This window comes from Desmodus rotundus, chromosome 1 (assembly GCF_022682495.2).
Source record: "Desmodus rotundus isolate HL8 chromosome 1, HLdesRot8A.1, whole genome shotgun sequence".
Lineage (NCBI taxonomy): Eukaryota > Metazoa > Chordata > Mammalia > Chiroptera > Phyllostomidae > Desmodus > Desmodus rotundus.
The window spans coordinates 167071034-167088032 of NC_071387.1; the positions used below are offsets into that span (position 1 = coordinate 167071034).

The 16999-nt window shown below is 42.5% G+C and overlaps 1 protein-coding gene across 6 annotated transcripts in view; it reads right to left on the minus strand.

Annotated features, from left to right (window-relative positions):
* ARHGEF28 (Rho guanine nucleotide exchange factor 28) overlaps window positions 1–16999 on the minus strand; it is a 278654-nt gene that overhangs the window by 151126 nt on the left and 110529 nt on the right. For all 6 annotated transcript variants that reach the window (XM_045197846.2, XM_045197847.2, XM_024563496.3 and 3 more), the window contains one exon: window positions 14986–15279. In XM_045197846.2, the coding sequence (XP_045053781.2) occupies window positions 14986–15279 (294 nt within the window). The remainder of the gene's footprint in view (window positions 1–14985; window positions 15280–16999) is intronic.

Sequence of the window (16999 nt, forward strand, 5' to 3'; positions counted from 1 at the left end):
TATGGGAATTTCCTTTCGGGCCCACCAATTCTTCAACAGACAGTTGTTAAGCCCTAAAACCAAGGGCTTAACCAAGCTCCCCTCCCTGCCCATCACCCCTCCTCTGCATTACAAGACTCTCATTAAACCAAAATTCAAGTTGTCAATAAATTCCACTTTTGCCTTACCCACTGGAGACACTGCTGAGGATGTGTGGAGGTGGAGCTCTCCCTCACCATAGCATGCAACAACCTCAGCTTTGCCTTACTAACAGGAGGCGGGGATGCCATTTGGGAAGCCAGCATCCAACAAAGCCTTAGTGCACAACCACCGGAAAATAGTTTACTGCACAGGGACGCAAAAGAAAACTGCTCAGCTTACATTTTTAATCCATTTATTCTGCTATTTCTATATCTAGATCAGCGAACATAAGGCCTTATATTTTAAATATGTAAATGAGCCCTCCCAGAGAAGTGCCACTGACTTCACTGCCCGTCTGTCCAGTCACCCATCGGTGTGACGTGGCACAGGCTCCCCCAGCAAGGGAGCGCCTGAAATGACGAGACACCCAAAAACAGAGAAGGGGGCACACCCCCGCCAGACATTTAAGATACTTGATATCTTCAAAAGAGTTATGTTGGCTATTAAATAGTTTACCATTAATTACTTAACCCTTTACATTTTGAAGGAATTAAACCTATTTTATTAGAAAGTAGGGTTTTTACTCTTAGCAGATTCCCAACAAGGCATGTTGGATAACACTTCCATTTGTTCCCTTCTTAAATAATAATCAGGAAGAGGGTTGCTAGGGTCCGGTAACAAGCACGCACGCACACACACACACACACACACACACACACACACACACACACCACGGCTGTCAGTGTGCGGCTGTGAGCAGCCACACTAGGATGGAATTTCTAAGTCATCGACCCCCATCTGAATCTATTGAGAGTGTCCCACAGTTATACAGGAGACAATTTTCTTCCGAGAAAAAAGGGCCAAAGGGGAACATCTAAACCTTTTGCATTTCTTTTTAAAACAATACCCTTGCTAAGGTAAGTGTGATGTCAGCCATGTCGATGGTACTCCCTACAGGGCCCAGGACAACACCCTGAGCACCCTTGCACCTCAGGTATAGTTCTGTGTATTCAGCCTGGCCCACAGGGTGTGAGGAGAAGCTGCTTCCTCGCCTTCCAGGGCTGTTCCATTGGCCCAGCTCCCTGTTCTCTCCTCCCTGGCTCCATCCTGACATCCTGTTCAATGGAGAGAACCGCACTCTCACCCCTTCCCCCCATTCCTCCTCCTTCCAGAATCTACCCTCTTCCTGGAGAGAAGGGGAGGCAGGGGAAGAGAGACCTTCTAATGTTTGAAGAAAAAATAAAAATAAAAAGCTGAGCAAAATCTTTTAAGAGTGTGCTTTCTCACTCAGTATAAAAGGTCAGAGTGCAGAATCAGGCAAACAGCTTGAAATTGGAAACATCATGACGTATATAAATTATTCTCTTCGTTGTAGAGTTTTGGGATCTTAACAGCAGCTAGGGAAACAAGCTTTGAAAGGGGTTATACAATTTGGCAGAGGTGGAGGTGTTCAATTAAAATGAAATCTATTTTCCCCCCCAAATAAAGAGGTATCTTCCTCTTTAGCTGGAGTTATTTGCTAATTGTAACTACAACAAAATTACTAAAACTTGCTGTAATGGCAAACATTGAAAGGTATGAGCTGTAACACCCCAGGTGCAAAATCACCCTGACACAAAAAGAAACTGAGCAAGCTGTGCAACATTCCCGTCTGGGCCTAAAAGGAGGCTCATCTGCCCCAGACGGGGAAGGAGGCTCCACATCCACGCCCCTCGCGCTGCCATTCGCCAGGTTTCCTGCCTGGAAAATGAGGCTGTCACAGCAAAGGCCCAGGGTCCTATGAGTGTTTGTTCCTGCCCTGGGTTTTCCAGGGTAAAGGACCTGCCAGAGTGCCTGGACACGAGAGCAGACTGGCCACGCGGTTTGGTTATTACTTAAGGAAAGTGATTTTATTCACTGCTCAGTCCAAACTTAGGGCCATTCTCATGCCTATATAAGGTTTGACTATGCCTTTCAATGAGCAAACAGTTCAGTTTGGAAGACTGAAAAATACATCACCAATCCCTCATGGACTCACATTCACTACTGGGAGAATATAAATTAGTACGATCCCTTTGGACAACACCGGGCCACAGGGAAGGAGGGTGGGGCAGTAAGAAGGCAGAGGGGGGATAAATGGTGACGACAGAGAGAGGCTTGACTTGGGGTGGTGAACACACAACGCAACATACAGGTGATGTACTATAGGGCTGTACACCTGAAACCTATGTAACTTTAGTAACCTATGTCACCCCAATAAGCTCAATCAAAAAATAAAATTAAAAGATAAAAGAAGAAAGAAACTGATGTCTCCTGACCAAGCAGCTCCATTCCTACATATAAAACCTAGTGAGGACTGTGCATCTTACCCATCAGGAACATGCCCCAGGGTGTAAAATGGTGAAAACAGAAGTGATCCTAGTGTCCATCAACAATAGAATAACTTGTCGTACAATCATACACTAGTATTCTAACAAAACTAAAAATGAATTGCAGACTCACATAGAAGAAACTAAGAAATATAATGTTGAAGAGAAAAAGTCATAAAAGAATATACAGAATACATTTCAATTAACGTGACATTTAACAAAAGTGAAAAGAAAACCATATTATTTGTGGATACATAAGTGGTAAAACTATAAAGAAGAGCAAGGACATGGCTACTACAGAAGTCAGCATAATACTCCTCAAGAGCAAAAGGGAGTGTGACTAGGGAAAGATGAGGGTGCTGGGACTGCTAGGGTTCAGCAGCATCCACTGTCCCTTCCCATCTACTCCCAGCTCCCTACCAAACTCACGGTTGTGTTCAAGGTCTTCCCCAGAACAATTAAAACAGAATTTCCTGGGTGGGGTCCAAGCATCAATCTTTTCTGAAGCTTCCCAAGTGATTCTGATGCAAAGTCAGGGTGGGGATCCCCTACCTTAACTAAATGCGTGGTTAACAAAACACTTATCTATGCTTTCTTTTTATATCTCTGTCTTCCCAATCAGCTCTTCAGATCTCTTAGGTAAAAAGTGACACAAAGGAATAAGAACAAAAAAGAAATGTTTGTGACTTTTCTACTTGATATTTTAGAGAGAGAAAGAGAAAGAGGGAGAGGGAGAGAGACATCAATGTGTTATTGATGCATTCATTGGTTGCTTCTTGTATGTGCCCTGAACACAGATCCACAACCTTGGCCTATTGGGGCGATGCTCTAACCAACTGGGCTACTCAGCCAAGGCTGTTTGTAACTTTTCCAAGTTTTTTTAAATTTCTAAATATTTTTTTTATTGTTGTTCAGTTATGTTTGTCCCACCTTTTTCCCCATTGCTCACCCCTGCCCCATACCCCCACTCCCACAGTCAATCCCTGCATTGTCCATGCCCATGAGTCCTCTATTCGTGTTCCTTTTTTTGCCCCTTTCCCTTCTTTCCCCCATTATCCCCCTTCCCCCACCCCTCGTCACTGTCAGTTTGTTCTTTATTTCCATGTCTCTGTTTCTATTTGACTTTTGCAAGTTATTTTATATTCACATTATCTGCTGCTAAGCCAGGATACAGCCTCAAACATTGAACAAAATATTAAAAACTATTAACATATTTAAAATAGTTTTAAAATTAAGCTAAAATATGATAGGGACCCATAATCTAAAAGCAAAAGATATTTTTAAACACAAGTTAATTCAGAAGTAGTTCTATTCTACTCTGCAGGGTTTAGTAATGTTTCATAACTTCCAAGTGGAGCCACTAAAAATGTATTCAACACTGTTGCCTTGATCAGTATGGCTCAGCTGGTTGGGCATCGTCCCACAAAGCAAAGGGTCACTGGTTCGATTGCCGGTTGGGACGCATGCTTGGGTTGCGGGTCTGGTCCCTCGTAGAGGTGTGTATGACAGGCAACCAGTCAATGTTTCTCTCTCACATCCATGTTTCTCTCCCTTTCTTTCTCCCTCCTTTCCCCTTGCTCTCTAAAAGTTAATAAATAAAATCTTTTTAAAAATGCATTCAACACTGTAAGTTTATGAAGAACAATTTTTTTAATTCACATAAATCCAATTCATTAAATGAAATAAGTCCCACTCTGGTTTCTAAAGCCACACGTTGTAACCTTGAAGGGGTTCCATTTTTTAACATGACCCTTTCTCCTTTCTGTCCATCCACTTCCATCCTTCATCATTAAGCCCTTAGGACCTCAAATTTTGGTTTGTATCAAAATATCTTGAGAACAAAGCCTCAGGTTTCTGCTGATCACAGAAAGAGAGTTTCAGTCAAACGAAAGATAACATCAGCCCCAGGCCCAGGACCCCACCAACCACCCTCATGAAGCCAGAGCGAACGAGGTCGTGGCTGACATCATGCCCTGATACAACCAATGATTGACTACTCCCTGCCCTGGCCCCAACCAATCATCAGAGCTCACAACCCCAACTCCTTTAGCCACCACGATGAATGATTTCTCTCTTCCCTATATAACCCAGCTCCTAGAGGCCATCGGGGAGCCAGGTCTTTTAGCACTAGCTCGCCTGTGACTCTGGGCTTGGCACCACTGAATTAAGCTGACCACTTCATTCTCAAGTTTTAAGTTGCCTGATCTGTAAAAGGGAAGTGAAATCTGCCCAGCCTTCCCCTCGGGACTGTCAGGGGCAATACTAAAAATACTACCTGGGACGGAGTCCTCAAGAACTAGGAAGCCAGTGTTGGGGGACTTAACTTGTCACATACATTTGTCTGACCTTTTAATATAGAAATATAATAAACAGTCACTAAATTAATAAGTGGTATATTTGAAAGCAGATTTCCTCTGGTTATAATTTAAAAGCATAATTGAGGGAACTAGCTGTCTGCCTAGGAGGCACTGTAATTGCGTCAGTGTAAAACACCAGATGTGACATTAAGACAAATGTGCTTCAGCCCGTGCCTCGGTGGCAGTTAGGTGCCATCAGCAGCAATTATGTCATCCGCCCTTTCCAGACTGTGCAATGATGTTTTTCATTTGTTACTATTTCTTCAAGGCTATGATTTGTATCCGTCGTTCATGCCTTCATTAGATATTTGCCAACAGCCTAAATGCACCAGGCATTCTCTGCTCTCCCCTCACGCCACAGGCACCCGCCCGTTAACCCCCCAGAAACCTTGTTCTGTTTTGGCGACAGATGAAATACAATGCAACCTAATTTTATTACTGACAAGTAGAAAAAGTATAGACTTATCAGATCTTGGAAATGCCCTTTGGAAATCTGCAGTGAGAGTCTGATATCAAGCACAGCCTGAAAACTGGCCACACACCCGCAACCAGGCAGGGTCCACTCAGTACCTTCACACTGAACGCCGAGCCACGAGTCCAAAGGCTTGGACTGAGAAATGCTAAGCTCTGTGGAGATGAGCTACAACTTTAATTGATGGAGGAAAAAATATCCTTTTCCTTAAGTTCCATTCTGTATTGAATTCTTTACTGCCAGCAAAGCCATTCCTTAAAAATGAAAAGCAAGCCCTGGTCAGTGTGGCTCGGTGGGTTGGAGTGTCGTCCCATAACTGAGGATATCGGGTTTGATTCTCAGTCAGGGCACATTACTAGGTTGCGGGTTCAATCCCCAGTCCGGGCACTGATCCCCGGTCTGGGAGCACATGGTAGGCAACTGATCAGGGCTTCTCTCTCGCATTGATGTTTCTCTCTTTCCCTCCTCTCTCTCTAAAAGCAATGAAAAAAAATGTCCTCGGGGGAGGATTAAAAAAAAGTAGAAAAGCTAAAAAAGGGATGGAAGACACAGGAAATGTTTTTAAATTAAAGATTTAAAACTTTACAAATGATGCAGATTTGTGTGCACGTGCAGGGCTAAGGGCTAGGAAACAATTTTACCAATTTGCCATGGGACCAATTTTAAAGAACAGTCTGTCCACCACTAGCACTTATCCAGTGGGTTACCTTAGCAACTGAAGGAATATAATACCCGTTTTAAATGTCAGAAAAGAAAGTATGGATATATTTATCCCTTCAGATACTATCCAAAGTAATAGAAGGCTAGGAAGTAATACAGGGTGTATATACAACTGCTTGAAATGTGTCAAGATTTCCAAAAAAATATATAAAACCCCAGAATCAGTCAATACCCATAAAGTACTAATTTAAAACACCCTCAGGAAAAGTTTTTTAAAACCTGGAAATTTGTATTTTGTAATAACTCTATTCTTTATGGGTTTCTACCCACTGGTATTTCAGCTGATGCTATTTTAAACTTGCCATCCAATACAAAATCTGAGGGCAGAAAAACAAAGAGGGCATTTCACACAGTCCGTGGGCCACATCTTACAATTCAGTGTGCTGCCCTCTAACCAGGCCAGGAGCACAAAGTCGGGGCCTACCGACAGGGCCAAGCTCCTGAGCTTCACTCTCTTTTCCTTCTATTTCTATAATCAGCAAATGGTATTCAAGGATAAAACCACCAGCCAAGCTCCCATTTCAAGTGTTAAAAAAATCTTGCTTCTTACTAGTGACAGATCTCTTTCCTCTATTCAAAGAAAGATAAACAGATATTGTCCTGTGTCAAACATTGCTGGCCCACACATTCCCTTCTCCTGTTGCCGAGAAAGAAGGTGATGGCTTCAGGCATGTGGCTTGAAACGAGATGTAGATGTCACAGAAATTTGGCAGTCCCCCCTCCCCCGAGTCTTTCGTAATGAGCTGTTATTTCTCAGTTAATGGCTTTTCCTGCAGATAAGAAGAAATATTGTGACTGCTCTTAAACTCCTTGAGAGAAAACTAAGCCATCAGGACAACATTTTAACAGTTACTGAATAACCCCTCCTGTTACAAACTTTCTTCTGAAGTCCTTTCGGCCCTCTGCATGGCTTTCCTTTTTCTCCATCAGCTCTGAAGTGTAGAAAAACAAACATTCTCCTTCAAAGGGAAATAATTTATGAAGACTCCATTAATAAAACACAGCATCATGCTGACCACCCTTCTTCTTAGTAACAGCATCGTATTACATAACCTATACATTAAACTGGGGTCCAGGACAAGGTTTCTACTTTTCCTTTGAGCTCACTATTCGTTACGCTGTGCCTTGTTTTGGCACAGGAACTCTACTTGGACTTGCCCTTATCACATGGACTCTACAACTAAAAAACGATTTCTCTAATTTCCGGATTCAACTTAAATCGGTTGTGGTTGCTATAACTCCTTTGATGTTACTTGCACAGTTAGGACCATACTCTAGATGTGACCTCTGGAATCAATAATTAAAATAATTAATCCTCTGAACTACCTTCATTAGGTCCTACCAGTTCCAACAATTAATAATCCTTGGGGATAGCTCTCCAACCAACCATACATCTAAAGAATGAAAAGTTGGCTTTTCAGGGTAAAGGACCTGCCAGAGTGCCTGAGACACAAGAGCAGACTGGCCACGCGGTTTGGTTATTAGTTAAGGAAAGTGATTTTATTCACTGCTCAGTCCAAACTTAGGGTCATTCTCATATCTATATAAGGTATCATATCTATATGATGTATTTCTAAATACAGCAGCTGTGTTGAACTTTGTGCCCAAGATAGCCCTGCAGAAAAGTTGCAAAAACTCAGTTGGCTTACCCTAAAAACTTCTTCCATTCATAGAATTATAAAGGCAGGAAGAAAAGTTTACCTTTTCAAACTTGATAAAGCAATCTAACGTAAAATTGTACTTGTTTTACTAAAGATTGTAATGTTTGCCCTGCAGATTTAATTCATGATATTGCCTTTCGTAAATGTTTTTCCCACAAGAAGAAAATGGAGACTACGTGAAGGGATGGAGATGTTAGCTGACGCTATGGTGATAATCATTTTGCAATATGTAAATGTATCAAATCAACACATTGTATACCTGAAATTATACAATGTCACATGCCAATGTTATCTCAAAAGCTGGGGGAAAAAAGATCTTGTTATGGTTTTATAATTAGCATAACGAAGACTTCCATCTCTGCTACAACAAAGAGCTTCAGCCTATGAGGACACCTTTGAACGTATGAACTACATTTACCTAAAAAACTGCAAAAAAGTCCAAATCAGGTTTTCAAAATAATAGTGATTTACTTTGGCAAAAAAAAAAATAATAATCTTGGATCTGCAAATTGTGGCTATATATTGCTTTGTAAGCATAAATATATATGGAAGCCTCCATATGGATTTTTTTCAAGCAAGTGGGTTTTTTTCTTAAATCAGAAAACATAAAGAGGACAAGCTCTACCTCTCCCATTGGGAGAGGAGCTACTATGTCCCCGGGGCAATGCTATCAGTCCTCCCAGATGGCATCTGTAGTCCCTTTGGGTGCTTTTCTCAATTATCAGCTTCCCCAGTGTGATGGAAAACGTGGTGCTTGCCAGCCATGCCAAGCGTCTGGGAGCACAAGTGAAGGAAAGGAATTCAGTTGAGCAGGGAGGGAAGGCTTTAACTCAAAAGTTATCCAAGCACCAATAGACTAAAACAGAGTATTTTATCCTAGTTAACCTAATCTTCAAAAGTATGTCAATCTCTGAGGAAAGATTGCTGTCCAAAAAACAGACAAGCAAAAACTCCCAAACATAAAAAGATAAATTATGAAATTTTATTGAATAATTATAAGTATTCAAGGTTTTGCTGCCAACTCGGGGTTCTGAGACCCTTCAAAAGCTTTTATCATGAAAGCTCCTGTATAGAAAAAATGGATTTAATTTTACAAAATAGAAATCCAATTTTATTTATGGCATAAAATTAAATAAAACCCACGGCATTTCCTTCCCAAGAACACATAACGAGGTTGCACCATGAGTAATGATGGGTAAGATGCAGGGCCAAGAACGGCTCTGCTTTTCTTTAAGAGACACACAGTCCATTCTGACTCTGGGCTTTCTCCAGGATCTCAGCCTTCCTGATAATGCTCAGTGATGAAGGGGAAAAAAAGGATTTATTATAAAATGCAAGGAAATACAGTAATGCTTCAATCAGATTTTTCCATGACAAAATCATTACAGAAATCAATATTCATTCATTAACATCCATTTATACCCCCCCAAAAGCATAAATAAACACAAAGAAGTTCTAATAAGTGTGAATAGTGAAGCTTTAAATAGTTTTTGTATAAGTATTAGAATAAATAATTACTAGGAAAAAAACTTTTTCCAGTTACGACATCCCTTCCACTAACATGTGATAAACTCCAGAGGGCCCCATGCCTCAGTTTATTTCTTTTTTTGTTCCCATAATTCCTTTACCTTGAAGACAAGCAACACTACTGAAGTATATAAACTAGAAAAAGATGCACTGAGCACATAAGAGATTGTAAACTGCTTAGAACAAAACTCTACTAAATTAAAGAAGGGAGACCAAGATGGCAACATCCCCCCCGTCCCATCAAAGCACCAAATGGACAGCTGTACGTGGCGCAATTATTCCCTGAGAGAAACCCAGAAGCTACCTGAATGACTCCTAAATGTCAGATGAATGAGAAGATACCCAAGATACGTTGAAATGAATAGGAAAGCCTGAGACACACTCTCAAAGACCCCAACCCAACATAAAGCCATGCAGTCCACAGGGAACCCACAACTCCCAGCTTCTCCCAAAGTAGCAAAGGTTTGGATCACACATTAGTACCCCAAGTTTTAAGGTTCCCACCTGAGAGACAGGCCTGAGACCTGAGACCTGAGAGACAGGCCTCCAAATCATCTAGCTCTAAAAGCCAAATGGGCTTCTATCCGAGTCCCAGAGGACTACAGCAAACAAAGAAGCAGTCCTTAATGGTCACACGAGCACGCACAATGGCTATGTCCCCAGGACTCAGTGTAGAGGGAGCAGGCAGAAACACCCATCTTCCAGTCTTTCCCTGGAAAGGATCTGACTGCATACAAACTATTGCCTGAGGGTCTCGTTTCTAATTAGCATGCATCTAGGGGCTGGCTGGACCCAGGAGCCAATGGGTACTTTCTCCCTCCTCACTCCAGCTCACTCCAAAACTAAAGCCAGATCACAAGCATCTCTCTGGAAGGACCTTGTATACATGTCTGATGCCACTCAAGGGACAGATTCCCAGATCACCTGGCTCTGAGAGCCAATGGGGCTTGCATTCTCAAGGACTATAGTGGATAAAGCAGCAGCTAATGGCTATGCACATGAACACTCACTACAGCTATCCCTCCAAAGTTCAGCACAGGAGGAAGCAAAAAAAAAAAAAAAAAAATCCCTATCTCTTAGTTTTTCCCTGGAAGGGGTCTGACTGCATACTTTCCCAGCTGCTGCCTTCTAATCAGCCCAGATCTAGGTGTTGACTAAGATCCTCCCCTTGGGCATGGGTGGGGGGGCGGAACTGATGGGTCTTGGCAGACACTCAAGGACTGCAGGCCACTAAAAACGAAGACAGCAACAGGAACAATCACAAAGGTTTAAGAGGAACCAAGAGATTGGGCTGATTGACAAGGTTTATCTTCTACACAAGACCAGTCTGTCAAGACTGGGAGAGGCGCCTCCTTTATCTACTGCACAGAAACCAACAAAAAGTCAAGGAAAATGAAGAAAGGAAAGAATAGGTTTCAAATAAAAAGATAAATCCAGAAACTTATTTTAATGAAATGAAGATAAGTGATTTATCTGATAAAAGAGTTCAAAATAATGGGCGTAAAGATGCTCACCAAGGTCAGGAGAGCAATGTATAAAAAAGTATTTCAATGAAGAGGAAGAAAATATTAAAGAGCACCAAATAGAAATCACAGAGCTGAAGAATATAATCACTGAAATGAAAAGTACAATAGACGGGTTCAACAGTAGACCAGATTAGTGGAAAACAGGATCAGCGAACTTGAAGACCATAGTGAAATCCATCCATTCAGAGGAGCAAATAGAAAAAGGTTTGTTAATCCTATCCCTTAACACTGATGGTTCAGAGCAGTTCCTTACAAGCTTAGGCTGCAGGTAATGTTACCTGAAGTACTACAAACTGTTCTTACAGAAAGTCTAAAAAAGTTCCTAGAAATCTTCAAGGAATTGTTTACAATAACCAGGATTATACTGCTTTGCCTGTAGCTTCATTTGTCCAGACCAACTGCACTTTTCCCATATGTCATATAACCTGTTCTCTATATATGGAAATCCATTTGTACACAAACACACCTCAACTTACACTGAGAACTTTGATATTCAGACATTGTTTAGAAGCTTCACCATGTGTTATTTAATTTAATCACCACAAGAAACCAATAAAGTGGGTACACTGTGCCTCATTTTAGAAACTGTAACTGTGTGGCATCAGAACTAAAATAACTAGCCCATGAGGTCTCAGAGCCAGGAAGCAGCAGGGCCAGGATTTGAACCAGGCTCCCGAACAATTCTTAACTAGAATTGTTCTCCCAGAGAATACAATGTCAAACCACAAAAAGGAACTGCTCCATTTTCCTCTCATAAAAATACATATACCTCTGTAAGTGTGGCAGAGAGGTCAGAAAGGACCCCTTGGAGGCATAAGTCACCAAGGATATGGATAAACCAAACGTCATGATAGAAGGAGGTCTGGAAAACAAGAATACATCTCCAAACGGCAATGAAAATGGCAATAAGATGACTCTTAGCTACTTAGGGGTAACCCAGTGTTCTCCAAACGTATTTGATCACATGTCTCTATAAGCAAAAATAATCAAACATGCACTTCCAACACCGACTGTGCATGTTACATATGTTGAGTCAGCTCCCACCCCTGGCGACCATGTGAATGAGTGATGCTCACAAGGCCCGGTCTTCAGCAGCCCTGCATGCAGGCACTATTGTCAATCCACAGATTAAATATTAGGAAACCTTCATTTCTAAGTTTGGGGATGAAAAATAAACATAGCATGTGGAAAACATAAATCCCATTTTGGAGACTCTTAGTTTAAGCTATTCATGTCTATTTATAACGCTCCACACTTTCAATAATCTGCCATCTTACAAAATGAACCACTGCAGACTCCAGGCTGCTATGCAGACGGAGTGGCCGGCTGGCGAAGGAGCCCTGGGACTGGCCTGCCTCTGCCTCGCTGCGAGCCTTTGAGGATCTTTACTTATGGCCTTGAGTGCAGCAACTGATGAGATATTATGAAAGATTTAAGTTTTTGTTAAAATGGATCTGCCTTCCCGATAATAAAACAACTCAAATATTGTTAGAATTTGTTTTCTTAAGCCAGAAAACTTAAGGAAATGAAGCTCCTTAGCCAGAAAACATATACATATGTGTGTGTGTGTATCTATAGAGATGTGTAGGTGTATATATCTATATCTATAGGTATATCTATCTATTCTATATATAGTTATATTTATCTACAGGTATATATCTCTATAGGTATATGTAACTATATATAGTATATCTATAGTGTATATAGGTATATATGTAGTATATATACCTATAGATGTGTGTGGATATATACCTGTAGATATATATACGTACATACACCAATCAGTGGAAAATTGTAACAGTGGGAAACTGTAACCCCCACCCCATTCTTTTGACAGTGTTTCTGTAAGTGCTGACTCTGACTAATATGTGGCTTATAGATAAACAGCATGTCTGTATGAGAATCCTAGGAACTAACTTCAAAAGATACAGACTCTGACCTTCAGGCATCCCACTTCCAGGAAATTTGATAACCTTTCATCGAGGATCCAGGATGACGTGGAGCAGGATGACTAAGCCAGGCTGACGCACGCCGGACCATCACTTGCCTTATGGGAATGCACTGTGCTCGTCTGCACATAGAGAACTCTTCAAGCCCTTCCCTTGACCTCTTTGCTCTGTTCTCCTCTCCCTCGTTATAAAAGCCTCTGCCTCCACTGAGAGGTGGAGATGGGCTTTGTGACATAAGTCCCCCATCTTCCCAGGTGATGGGCTTTGAGACGTGAGCACCCCTGCCCCCATCTTCCAGGTTGCTGGCCCCTGAAAATAAACCACTTTCCTTTACATCAGGACCTGCCTCTTTCAAACTGGCGGGCAGCCGGACCTGCTTTCCAATACATATATGTATGAATGGATATATGTAAGTATACATGTATATAATGAATATATGAAGATATCCATGTATATAATCCATGTATATATATATGAATATACACATGTGCGTATAAATGTAAATAGTGTTTCTTTGCCAGGAAACATTTTTTTCTCCTATATACAAGGGTAGGCAAAAGTAGGTTTACAGTTATAGTAGAAATAAATAATACAATAATTCATAAATAATAATAATAATACAAGAATAAACACTGTGTTTCACGTACTCACAACTATAAATCTATTTCTGCCTGCCCCTGTATGTACATAGGAGAAGTAAAACAATGATGTGTGACTCCTCGAAGGTCTAAGGATACAACCTTCATTCATTCAACAAATACTTCTGGAACATCTGCTATGTCCTGAGCCCTTTGCTAGGGCCTTGGGGACAACCGTGAGCCACACAGACACCACCCACTCCCTCGGGGAGCCACCCCTGCATACACATCCATCAGCTACCATACGGTGCAGCACGCAGGAGTCAGACGTGGTTTAATGCTAAACTAGGCTTGCGACATCTCTCATTCAAGGTCTTAAGAAATAAGAACCATTCAAACAAGCAAGCAAGCAAAATATAACCAGAGACATTGAAATAAAGAACAAACTGACAGTAACCAGAGGGGAGGAGGTAGAGGGATAATGGGGGAAAATAGGGTAATGGTCATCAAGGAACATGTATAAAGGACACATGGACAAAGCCAAAGACATTAGGTTTGAGGGTGGGAGGTGGGGATGGCTAGGGCGGGGGGCGTGGTGGGAGGAAAATGGAGACAACTGGACTTGAACAACAATAAAAAAATAGCAATACTAAGGACAAACTTTCAGTTCAGCATACATACATAAATGTTACAACATTCATGTGTGTAGGTATGTTTATATGTCTACATGTCTGAATAAACACATAACATGTATTTTAAAAAAAGAAATGAGAATCGTTCTTAAGTGCCTGGGAGGATTTTCGTATAACCCTGATTAAAGGAAAGAAACAGAGATCCTCTCCAACAGTAACTATGACCGTAGGATTCTGTTTACAAAACCATTCCCCTTTACCTACAGCAGTGTGCTTAACGTTACCCACGATCTAACTTAAACCAACCTGTAACCAGATTTTATCAGCAGGCAGAAACTCTTGAAAATACCATTATCCAACCACAAAACTAAAGTGACGGGAAGAACACAGAAGAGCAACAACAGTATACGTTGTGCTCAGTAAAACCCTACAGGGCAACCTCTCTGTAGTTCCAACAAAGTTACGGAATTCATGTCGCCGTGACAAGCGTCTATGGAAGCGTTTAGCCTCCTGCCTACAATGGGCTTACACACAATAGCATCTCTGTTCACACAGATTCCAAATGGCTGGTGTTTACAGTCCGTTCAGTCTGTTAGTAAACAGGCAGCATCCGGAGGTAACTCCAAAAGTTAGCACAGACAATATAGCATGAATGCCCGCAGTGACACTGACATTTTACAAGATGTCGACACAATGGTTGCATTTCCTTCATGACCCTATTTCTTCTAAATGTCCCCCAGCGTTGGCTGACGTTCTTCATTGCCCGATGACTCTCCCTATTTGGAAACAGGCTGCAATACCCCCATCTCCCAGCAAGAAAACCTGCCAAGGGAAGTGGAGCCACAGCCCAAAGCAGCGGGCTCAAGAGCCTTCCACAAAGAACAGCCCTGCCCTCCCACGGCAGCTCTTCACCCCCTGGAACAGAGTAGTTTCCACCTGCCCCACGATGGCTGGCTCAGGGCCTTAGGGAAACCAGCCACATCAGATAGAGGCTTGGCTCAAAAGTGGGCAGGAAAACCCACCCAGGAAAACAGATAATAAATAGTTGTAAGACAGATTCTGAGGAGACAAGCAAATTTTCTGGTGAAGACCCACCTTCCAGTGAAGAACTTCCCAAGACAGTCCACCCAAGGGGCAAGTCCAGATGGGTCAGGGCCAGCACGAGTTCCTCGTCCAGGGCAGGCAGTGTTCCCACCGTCAGGGCAAACGGGGTCAGCAAGGTCTGATGGCTACTGGCAGTGAGGCGACCGGCCTGGGTGACCAGCAGACGGGCCAGCCTGCAGGCCATGTTGTCCACGTAGTTCACCGAACCGGAGTCCATGGTCACCGGGGAGTAACCTTCTGAGCAGAGGCACACAGACACTGTCACCGTCTCCTGAAGAGTGTGGCCTGCACAACAAGACAGGGAACAGTTCACCCAGAGTCTACAGGAGGTGCTGTCGCCCGCCTCACGCACGACGCTGCCTACGCAGACCGCGTGCTGCAGGAGACAACCGCAGCAAGGAAATGCAGGGAGTTACCTTTAAATGCCGCCAAGCCTGTGGGGCCAAATTAAAGCTGACTCCATGTGCTTCCAATGACTCCTGATTTTAAAGGTCACCTTACGAGCTCTGAGCATTTCAGTGTCTATTCACCTAAGATTACCAGACACTGTTATTGGGCATACCTTTCCCTTTTACTTCTACCCCAACCCCTGAATTCAAGTTTGTCATCTTACAGATCTTGCCCTTTGCTCTACCAATTCCTCCTGAGCAATTTATTTAGATGATAGTTTTATAAAGTAAGACGACAGTTACACAAGTTCATCCTAATTCCACAGAGCTCCACCGAATGTGAGTAGGTGTGGTGGAAGACTACTCAACAGAAATATTTACAGATTCCTCCACTTCTGACAATGGCTCTCTGTCTTGGAGGGATTCTTAATAATTCTGTTGTGGGTGGTCACCTAGTCCTGCTATCTGTGCCTCCTCCTTACACTTCCTTCATCTTGCCAAGGTTGGTGAACTTCTATTTTTACGCTACCCTTGGCAGAACTTCTAAAAATTAGTACCACCAAACCTCTGTATTATGATAATCATAGCTGGACAGAAGAAGGGTTAACATTCAGCCACCACTGGCCCCCAAAAATACGGCTAATGAATTCAAGTCACTCCTGCTCCTCCTTATTCTCCAAAGCCTTTCCCCAAACACACTATGCTCAGGCTTCAAGGAACAAGAGCATCCAGGTTTACTGAGCAAGAACTACTGCCACTTTCACACTGACTTTTTAAAGCTGGTCTAACATCCTGGGCTGGTGTGGCTCAGTGGACTGAGTGCTGGCCCACGAACCAAAGGGTCCCCAGTTTGATTCCCAATTGGGGCACATGCCTGGGTTGCAGGCCAGGTCCCCAGTAGGGGGCGTGTGAGAGGCAACCACACAAGATGTTTCTCTCCCTCTCTTTCTCCCTCTCTTCCCCGCTCCAAAATAAATAAATATATCTTTTTTAAAAATGGTCTAACATGCAGGCACAGAATGGAGCCCCCATATCCATCCCCAGCATACAGATGTCCAATATATAACACAGAAATCTGTTCTACATACCTCTGAAAGGTTACCCTGGTGAAGCTGTAACCAGGGAAATTTCAGAGACAGGGACTGTCACCTGCTTTAGGAAATCTTTTAAAATGAAGGTAAAAACCCTCACTTCCAAACAAGCCACAATATAATACGCAAGAAGTGTCACCCCCACGTGCGCGTAAAGACAACAGTCTTGACATTAGAAGTGGCATTTTATTTATTCTTATTCTTTCTCTGGGAAAGGCTTTACAAAAATGTAAACTGAGAAAAGAGGGGGAAGCTCCAGGTAGGAAAAACACAAATTTAATTCCAAAGCAAAAGGGCAGAGGCAAGAGAGACCCATGCAAAGTGACTCTGTCATGAATGAGGTTTGACTTTTTTTTTCTCATAAAGGTAAGAGATACTGAACCAGAGAGAAGTGCTTAAAATTGCCCACAGAACAACAGATTGACTCAAGCCCAGGTGTTGGGCGCCGTCCTGCCGGGTTTCAGGGACTGTAGCCTCATTAACGGATAAAAGAGCCCCACGGCTAGGGCTGAGTGACAAGGCCTT